Source organism: Pundamilia nyererei, unplaced genomic scaffold, assembly GCF_000239375.1.
Source record: "Pundamilia nyererei isolate P.nyererei 1_Seehausen unplaced genomic scaffold, PunNye1.0 scaffold00052, whole genome shotgun sequence".
NCBI lineage: Eukaryota > Metazoa > Chordata > Actinopteri > Cichliformes > Cichlidae > Pundamilia > Pundamilia nyererei.
The window spans coordinates 1254751-1264798 of NW_005187453.1; the positions used below are offsets into that span (position 1 = coordinate 1254751).

Sequence of the window (10048 nt, forward strand, 5' to 3'; positions counted from 1 at the left end):
ATATATATATAGATATAGGATTCTAAGCACTAAAAAAAACAAAACAAACACTGGTTCATTTTTTTTTTTTTAAACGAAGGGGCCCATTATTTCCAAACCTCATCCTTTCCTACAAGCAAGCCCAGCACACCTGTCCAGTACATAAAATGGCAGAAAGCCAACTAAATGAGCGACAGTGAAGCATCTAGCAAGCAAATGACCTAACTTTTTCAGGCAAGGATTATACTCCCTCACCAACGCCCACAAACAGTTGCAAACACCACAGAAGCATAGTTGTGCTTTCTTGTCTACTTGTAGGATGCAATGTACAGATGGCGCCTTTGAGGTGTAGAAGTTGCCTGGATACATTTGCATGCAAACTAGAGAGTACTCTGACATCTGCACCGAGTCTCAGGTACACCCTGATGATAAACATTTATGTCACTCAGATCCTAGAAAACCCTTGTGTACATACAGATATGGAAATTATAAAATTGATGTAACAAATGGGTCCTCCTGGAGTAAGCGCTCCCTTTAAAGAATTTTTTTTTTTTGCTTTGCTTAAAAAGTGTGTGTGCCCAACAGTCCAGTAGATGAATAAAGCTGACAACTGACAAATAAAGCTCTTTTACATGTGCTTGTTAAATGCTCAAAAAAAAACTTATTCCAACAGCTTTAATCACTTTATTTTTGGAAACTAGATTCACCTCAGCTAGTATAGACTGCTAAATTAGGTCTATTGTTTTTACTGTTTACATTCACCCATCATTTATTTTGTGTTGCTTCCAAACCACCTGAAATGGAGTCATTGATGAGTTTAGTTAAAATGGTTGGTCCACAAATTGAGTGCAAACTCTGCAAACAGCAGTTTCCATAGAACTGTCAGCCAACTAGAATTGACGTATTCTAATGTTTGATCTAATTATGGTTTCTTAATGATAGACACATCATAGTGTCACCAATTCCAGCAATCTGCCAGTATCAGCAGTGTGGCAGTTTCTCCTTCATACACGTTTGGACAACAACCATTCTAAATACTTCTTTTTGAGTTGTTCAATGTGCCACATCAAGCAATGGGTTCTGACTCAAAGCCAAAAGACGGACCTTCAAATGAAGTGCAGATAAATACTCTACCTTTGTAGACAGCTTCCTTACTAGCAATCAAACAAGTGAAACTGTTTGTGCATAAACTCACTAACATTAGTGTAGCCACTAACCTCTGGTCTAACAGGATCTTCAATGCCAACCACACAGACGCAGGTTAGTCCACTGAGGATATCATTTTCATTGTCCCAGTCAGGCTCCCCATCAGAAGCAGGAAAATCTCTGTATCCAAGGCAGATTGTTCTCAAGCCCTCTGAGGCCATGGGCTCGATCACTTTCTTAACCAAGTCATCTCTGTCCCGTGGGCGGAACACCTTTGGCTCACCATTAGCTGTCAAGATTTTATAGCACCTGAAATGTGTAAAGACGACACATTAAATCATAAATGTAAAGGAAAAGAAAGAAAAAGAACGTGTAGGAGGGCGAAACATCCAAAGATGAAAGCCATTAATGGCTTGGAGTTAAGAAACATGGATAAAGACAGAGATAGGTACAGACGCATAAATGTAAAAAAAATGTCATTTAGACTTGATAAAAGGGTAAGAGAAGAGGAGAAGACAAAGCATTTGAATGGTGAGCTGCAGCAGTAAGAAGTCACACTAAGCCCTCTGTGGGTTAAAAAGAAGCCTGCTTGGTTAAGAGGCTTACAGAGCTGTTACCGGCTCATTTTCTCAGTGCCTGTTTTTAAGTCACAACGTAAGGGGCTTGGGTGGGATGCACTTGAACTTCTTAGCTGCTTAAGCCATTACACATATCATTTACAGCAAAGTCTGGCCAGCCGAATGAGTACAAAAAAAAAAAGAGCTATGGAACAACCTTTCATTTAGCTGATCAGACATCCATGATTTCATGCTTCTTCAGTAAAGAAATCATAGAGGAATTATTATCTAAGAGGATAATATTAAACCATACAATCCCCCAGCCAAAAAAACAACAACAACAAAACAAATCATAGAAAAGCAGAACATGTGAACAAACATGAAAAGTGAAAATGTCTCTTACTTTTTTAGGAGAATTTCTGAGGCTCCTTTGCTGAACATACGGTAGCTGCCGTCAGCCATCTTTAACACAGTGCTCATAGACTTGCGAACTGAGTTGAAGGTGTAGACCTTGTAGAGTTTCTCTTCAGGAATCTCGTTGCGGATAGCCTGGTAGTCGCGTTTTAACTCCGTAGAAAAGCCGAGCAAGGCACATTCGGTCTTGTTACCCACCTGTCGTGGCAGACCCCCTTCTTTCTCTGGAGGCTAAAAGAAAAAAAAAATAAAAATAAAAATGTGAAGACAAAGTTAATGTGCTACACAGTCAATTTTAGAGGTGCGCTGCTTTTTACAAGCATACCATGATTTTAGTAGTGTAAGCGCAGTTGACTGCAATGCCCAGAATCAGGATGTCTAAAGTGGAGGAGGGGATGTTCTCTGGTTCAGGGACCTTCTTGTAGTGCTTTTCAGCGATGTAGGCCTGCACCACAGTCATGCGATTCATGGTGAGTGTACCAGTCTTGTCAGAACAGATGGCAGTAGCATTTCCCATAGTCTCACAGGCATCCAAGTGACGAACCAGATTGTTATCCTTCATCATTTTCTGTAGGAAGATAAAAAAAATAAAGTCTGACAACACTGAAAGCTATATTTTCTATAATGAAAACATTTTATTTTTGTTTCATGAAATAAATGTGGTGAGATTTTACAACTGAATGACTAACTCCTTGATTAACTAAAGCCCTATGTTGGCTAAATAATACCCTAAAGCCAAGTAATGATCCCCTTTCCTCAAATTGTTAACCAGATTTTAGCAGCTTGATCTTCTAGTTTTAATAGGCTAAAGTGTAAGGTGGTTAGTTCGTGCACAGGTCACTTGGCTAGGAGTCTCACCTTAACAGAATACGCTAAGGAGATTGTTACAGCAAGTGGCAGGCCTTCGGGAACAGCGACCACAAGAACAGTGACACCAATGATGAAGAACTTCACAAAAAATTGAATGTAAACAGGTGTGCACTCCTTAACCCAGGATAGATTCTGGATCCAGAAGGTATCCACTACAAACAGCACCACCAGGATGATAACAGTGATGGCTGACATAACCAGACCTAGAGGCAAAACATGAGAGAAAAGAAAGATATTAAGTTATATTCCTATCAGGACACATTTAGCAGTATGTTGCTTATAGTGGGTGTAATTGTGATTATACAATATAAACAGTTGGAGACGTACAACCCAAAAAAAGTTGGAGTGAACACAAGGGCATGAGAGTACAAGCACATAAAATGTTTTACAATCTACAGCACTCAGCTGTGCCAGAACGAGTGATTTTGACTGACTCACCTGCTTTTCCAATCTGTACTGCTAGTTTGGTCAGTTTTCCCTGGAGAACAGACTTCTCTTTCTTTGGCAGGTTGGCTTTCTTCTTCTCCTCTGCATCTGCTCCTTCGTCACTGTTCAGAGGCTGCATTTCCATTGCAGCACCATCCTGGGCTTTAGCTGCAGCAGAGAGAACAAGACAAGGTTGTTAAAAAGGGCCTGGCTATTCCAAATCTGCACTGGCCATTACTGGTGCTGAGTGTTTTAAATAATTATATAAAGGAATACTGTGTTAAATTCATTTAAGAAAGACTCTAGGATTTATGGAAAAAGCAACGGCTGAAATGAAAGTATGCTGATTTGTCAGTTATGATTTGTCAGTTATGAACACAGAGTATTCATTCACGATCAGGTGCCACGTCAAGCCTACATTTGAATATTTGCTTCCAATTTGCAAGACCAGAAATAAAAACTGCATTCTACAGCTGTGGGTGAATAAGGTTGATACAAGTCAAATAAACGTATTCATCTCTCTGGTAATATTAGAAAACTCGAGAACAGTTTTTATATTTCGTGTCTATAGCATATAATCTAGCTCAACAACAGGCCTGGACTAGATTTCCTCTGCCCCTCATAAAATATCTGTTTATCTGACTTTACAGGTAACAAGTCAGAACAAGTTGATTGAAACGGGATCACAAAAATTGCTGTATGATGAGAATATTTAGAATATGTAGAGCACTGTATCACAAGTGAACTGATTAAATAAAATCACTCAAAATTATAGCATGCTTTGTTGCTTCCCTGTTATCCCAGGAACTGTGGAAATGTCACTGTAATTATGTTTGTGAGCTGACGGCACAGAAGTTAGTTGAAAGATTTTGAATTATTTACCATACTTCCGCCAAGAGGTTTAAAGAACAGGTTACCTAGCTAGTGACAGATCTATTTGAGGCATCTCCTACTCTTCCTCCTTCTGCAGGTAAATTCCCATAAACCTCTCTTCTCAATCTCCCTCAGGGCCACTTTCTGTTCCTGCAGAACTAATGGGAATACCATACCCACATCTAACTAGGTAACCTTGGACACACAAAGCCTCTAATGCCAAAAGGAGGAGAAGAGGCAGCTGGCAGGCCAGCAGGGGCTGGTCTCTGTCATGTCACGCACCATGATAAAATCATTAGCTTTCCTGGGCACTGACGCTATGGCAGTTCCTGCAGGACAACTGAAATATTCTCTTAACATTTTGAAGTCTTAAACAAAGTACACAATTCTTTTAAAGCATGGGGAGCCCTTGTCCAATTTGGGGATACTAAAGGCTCTATTTATGGTACAATGGTATGGACAATAGCACAGTATTGTGTGCGAATGCATGCAGCAGGAAGCAAGAGCACTGGGCTACTGCAGCTGCTGTGGACTGTGGCTTGCTCTGCACTTACATGGTCGGTGTAATCTCAGTCTAAAGGATTACTGCTGATTCCTGGCAGGCAGAGGGAATCTGTGCACAAGGGACCAGCGCCAGGGTTGTGGTCACAGACCCAAGCACTACTGATCATGGTGTCCCAGCAGAACAAGGCTGGCTCGCTGGCTGAGTTACCACTAAAGAGTCTCATTATCATTGTTATCGGTCTGAAATTGCACCAGTGCAAGTCTCAGAGTTTGACTCTGAATAGTTCAGTCTGGGACATCAATAGAAATTAAAATTGAGGGGGGCCTGAGGGAGAGTCAGAGAGAGATGGGTGGGAAAGCAGATGTTCTGGCCCCAGAATTGTTGCATGGCTTTAATCTCCTCATCACTAATCGCTATAACTGGATTCAGTAGCACCTGCTGCTCGAAGCGCAATGTGCCAGGGAAGGACGAGAAAAGAAGAGAGAGAGACAGACAGGAGGACCAGACAGTACAATGGAGAGCCAAGAACAGCCCGTACTAAGTATATGCTGACATAGGGTCATGCAAAAATATGTAATTCCTCATTACTTGCATGAAATTATGGTGGCCAATTATTAACAGACTGGGGCTGTAACCTACCCTCAGGACTGTTAAATGGGGAGGGACCCACTGATGAAGCTAAAGGCTAATACCTAAATGTAGGCACTAAGCTGTATGGCAATTACATGTGGTTAAGCATGTCAGTCTGTGTGTGGGCAAGTTACTCACCTTTCTTTCGATTTTCTACAGAACCATCCTGCTTCTTATCTGTAGAAGAATGCAACACAGAGTTAGGAACATAATAAGCACAGTGAAAATCCAGACTTTTTTTTTTTTAAGGATTAAATAAACTATTTAATCGTATAAGAAAATACTGATAAATGTCTCTTTATACAGTAATTAGACCAATCATTCTTCAAATTACTGATTTAAATGAGGAGAACTCTACCATCATACATAAGATGAGCTACAAATAGCCGATTTGGTTGGCAGAAAATAAGTCGTCTACTGTGACCCTCTGACAACTTCTAAAAGTTGTTTTAAAGTTGTTTTTAAGGTCAAATCAGTGCTTTTTGCATTCATACAAACCCTGCTATAACTAAATTTTTCTGCAGATTATAAAACTAATGGTAAAGACAATGCTCTTTGTGTGTCTGTGTTTGTGCTGAGTTTATAAGGGCAACAAGCAGAGGAGCATACTGACTTTTTTTCTGTTTCTTCTTCTCTTCCTTCTCCTTTTTCTTTTCCTCTTCGTCGTCATCATCATCTTCCCCGCCTCCGAGTAAAGTGAAGATAATTCCAGTTTGAGAGTTGACACCCACAGCAGTGACCAACATTTTCCCTGAGCCTTCCATTACATGGGTGCCTTTGAACAGAAGAAGGAAAACAAAGTGTCAGTAAATGACATCGGGAAACAGTACCTAGGATAAATGCCCTGGTCTTTGTTTCCATATGACTTCTTTCAGGTTTCTGTTTAGACACTGGTGGCAGCTTTGTCCCTGCCGATCTTTATTTGTTCCTTTGAATGTTTCATTTTGGTTCAGTGAAAATTTTACGCTAGATTCCTTTGTTGAGAAGGTGGTTTAGCCAGGCTTTCAAGCAGTATGATGATATACACACGAGAAACTAAATGCAGGTTTTCAATTGCAGGCAATAAATACAAATGAATAGTGCACTTGAAAGTACAGAAAGAATAAGTCACTACTGCAGATACACTCCAAACCTTTAATCAACAGCCTTTAATCAAAAGCCAATTGTTAGTCTGTGTGAAATAATGGAATTCTGAGAGGCTGTAACAGTGTTGCATCTCTGGCTCTCCATTCCTCTCAAGACACGATTAAAAAAAAAACAAAAAACAAAAAAAAAACAACCACACAGAAACATCAAATATCAAAAAAACACGACAAGCTAAAGTCGGAGTAAAGGAGCGAGACCCACGAGGCTCTGACAGCCGAGGAGTGGAAAGCATTTAAAGGTTCCTGTGTTAATTAGAAGATGCTTTTCTTTCATTCGTGAGAAGGGATACGGGCCGTGCTAAGGGAAATCAAAGAGCAGTAGCGAGGCAGCGCATAAAAACACAAACACACATGACTCCTGTGCCTTGGAGGTGTGCCAGGAGAGAGCCAGATGAACTAAACAAAAGTGTTTCTCCCTACACACGTTTTTCGTGACAAAGCCATGAACTGTATTTAAAAGGGCGTTGGGGACATAGGATGGACAGAAAAAAAAAAAAAAATGCTGGAAATGTTGAATGGCTGATAACTTCCGGCACTGAGAGGCAAGATCAGGAACCAATTCAGTTTCAAACATGTTTTCAACAGAACACAAGTTTCATGCTGAGCTGAATGCTAACAAATATCTGATGGTCAATTATTTTCAATTTCTGGATCATAACAGTTTATTTATGAAGATCCAGATGATCACCTGTTCTTACTGATTTCAATAAAATTTTGGATCATTTATTCAGTGCAATGAGTATTCCAGAAAATTTCTTTTAAAAGCAGTTCAATATATTGGACAACATAATCTATAAAACCTCTGAAAATTCGGTCCTTCCCAGTACGAACCAGTAAAAGGAGAAGGTTTTAGGTTCATGTTACCTGATAACAGCATTGGATCTTTTTCTAGTGTTTTCTTGACGTGGTCAGACTCCCCTGTGAGTGAGCTTTCATCGATCTTCAGATCATTGCCTTGGATGAAGACTCCGTCAGCAGGCAAGAGGTCACCTGAAACATTACAAAGCCAAACAAGCCTTTAATTTGGAGAAACAACATCTTAGTAACAGTTTAAATTGATGCCTTAATCACAGGCTCTCAAAGACTCTATGACTAAGCGAGTCATGTGAAACACTTTAGTGCTCGTCTCTTCAGAGGTTAGTGGTTATGTCAGTAATGTTCTTTTTACTGGTTTATGGATTTAAATCATTAGTGAGCTGGCTGTTGCGTTCCTCCCACGACCAGGAAAGTTAAACTTGAAGAGAAATCCTCATCTTAATCTGTGATGAACTAAAACTAAAACCTTGAACCAAGGATGACCTAAATGTGCAGTACTGTTTTCTTAATGGCCCATATAATAAACATCTTAATAAAACATAGGTTCCAGAATGTATCGACATTCTTAACAGATTGACTTTTTTTAACCATCAAATAAAGGCTTATGTTTAACTGAGCTCTTACCGTATTTTACTTGTGCAATGTCCCCAACCACAATCTCCGCCACAGGAATTTGAATAACTTGTCCTCCACGGACAACAGTAAATTTCTGTTCCTGCTCAATGCGGCTCTGGAGGCCTCTAAATTGCTTTTCTTTACTCCAGTCATTGAATGCTGTTACCAGCACCACACAGATAACTGACAGAAGAATGGCGGCACCCTCGATCCACCCCGCCTCTGCCTCATTTTCATCCCCACCACCACCAGCAGCTTTTCCACAGTCTGAAGGAGGATGGGGGGAAAAAAACCCATTAACATACAAAGCATAAACTTAACACATCACCTCATGGCTCTGAGAAAAATAAATGCCATCACATCATTACATGTCACTGCAAGTATCACTAAATATATTTAACAAGAGACATAATTAAGACTTCAAACATAAGTAATATCTAGAAAAAGAAGATAAAACATAAATGTAATGAATGGTTTCTTACTTTCTCTCTCTGCATCTGGAGGTTTATAAAAAGAAAGGCCTAGTGAAACTATGGCTGCCACTTCAAGGATAATCAGCGTGACATCCTGTAGTGCCTCCCACACTAACTGTAAGAACGTTTTGGGCTTTTTGGGAGGTATAAGATTTTCCCCAAACACTGTTTTCCGCTTCTCAATATCTGCAGGCTGTCCGCTTAGACCTAGGTAGGCAAAGACAGATAAACAAAAGAAAAAAAAAAACTGTTAATTCATAAAATGTTAGTTTTAAACCCATCAGGGAATTTCACACAAAACAAGAAATATTTATTCACATCAGAAAAAAAGAAAAGAGAAGGCCTTAATTATGTGTCACAAAATTGGAGCACAGATGGGCGAGTTGCTGCAGTTCACAGGGGGGAGCGTGTCTCACTGAAGTAAGAGTCAGTGAGCTGTGCTCTCATCAGCAGGCCTCCAAAAGCATAATTTCCAAAAGGATTCAGCATTTCTGACAGGACACTGTGGAGGACACAATGCCTGCAAACAATGACACATTCTGTGGGTATGTCAAACATTTTCACCTCTTTCAGACACGCCAGGGAATGTGAAAACTATGGTCAAATCTAATCCCCCAAAACTGCTGTTTTCAACACAATGACCAACTGACTAGGGGTTGAATCAGCTATGGACTCACAGGTGCCTATACTCACACACTACTGTCACGTTATGGAGTCATCTCTCTGATACATTACACGTCTGGCTGCCCTGAGACCCAGTCATCCATGTGTACAGAGAAGGAGCTTTCTGCAGCAACCCATTCAAATGCCTCAACATTCAAGGCAGAGTCAAATATTCAAAAGGGCCTTCGCACATTTGATGATGCATGACAGTTTTTCAGTTCTATTCATGCTAGCTGTGTGTGGGTGGGGGTGCAGACTGGATGGAGAGAGAGAGTGTGTGTGTTTATGGGAAAGAGATGGAGCAGGCCTGAGGGCTGGGGAGGAGTGACTGTGTGAAACTGCTACTGACAGGCAGATGGGGGTGGGCGGGGGTGGTTGGGGGTGAGGGTGTAAAGGACCGAGACTATTAAAGAGTGGAGATGCTGATGGCTAAACGGAAGCTGTCCTGGCAGTATCAGCGTATTAACAGGGAAAAGGATCAGCAGGGCATGGAGAGAAAGAGGAAACGACAGAAAAACAGACAAGCAGACCAGAGGCATAATAAAAACCATGACACCGCCTTGGAAACTGAGCACAGTGACAAGAGCACAGACAATAAGATACATTGTTCTTCTGATCTCATGCTGTAGGCACAGACAGTTCAAACTGCTGATTCTGATGGGGTTTTCTTTTTTATTAATATTGGAGAAGTCAAAACTCCAGCAACACTTATTGTGTTTAGAACGTCATTGTCAGGCCAACACTTTTTTGTGTGTGAACACCGAGACTAACTACTGTTTCAACAATAATGTTCTATGCACTCATGTGTTCCTGGAATTCTCCATTAAGATTTTACCCCCTCCCTATTAGGGCTGCCACAAACGATTATTTTGATAGTCGACTAGTCACCGATTATTTTTGCGATTAGTCGACTGATCAGATCATGCATCCATTGGA

At 40.6% G+C, this 10048-nt stretch overlaps 1 protein-coding gene across 1 annotated transcript in view; it reads right to left on the reverse strand.

Annotated features, from left to right (window-relative positions):
- The window catches only part of atp2b1a (ATPase plasma membrane Ca2+ transporting 1a), a 41824-nt gene that overhangs the window by 12341 nt on the left and 19435 nt on the right, over positions 1-10048 (reverse strand). The window contains exons 3-12 of the mRNA XM_013910930.1: positions 8459-8656; positions 7986-8243; positions 7410-7535; positions 6014-6175; positions 5539-5577; positions 3405-3560; positions 2955-3169; positions 2422-2664; positions 2086-2327; positions 1197-1434 (exon numbers count right to left, since the gene is read on the reverse strand). Of these exons, the coding sequence (XP_013766384.1) occupies positions 1197-1434; positions 2086-2327; positions 2422-2664; positions 2955-3169; positions 3405-3560; positions 5539-5577; positions 6014-6175; positions 7410-7535; positions 7986-8243; positions 8459-8656 (1877 nt within the window). The remainder of the gene's footprint in view (positions 1-1196; positions 1435-2085; positions 2328-2421; positions 2665-2954; positions 3170-3404; positions 3561-5538; positions 5578-6013; positions 6176-7409; positions 7536-7985; positions 8244-8458; positions 8657-10048) is intronic.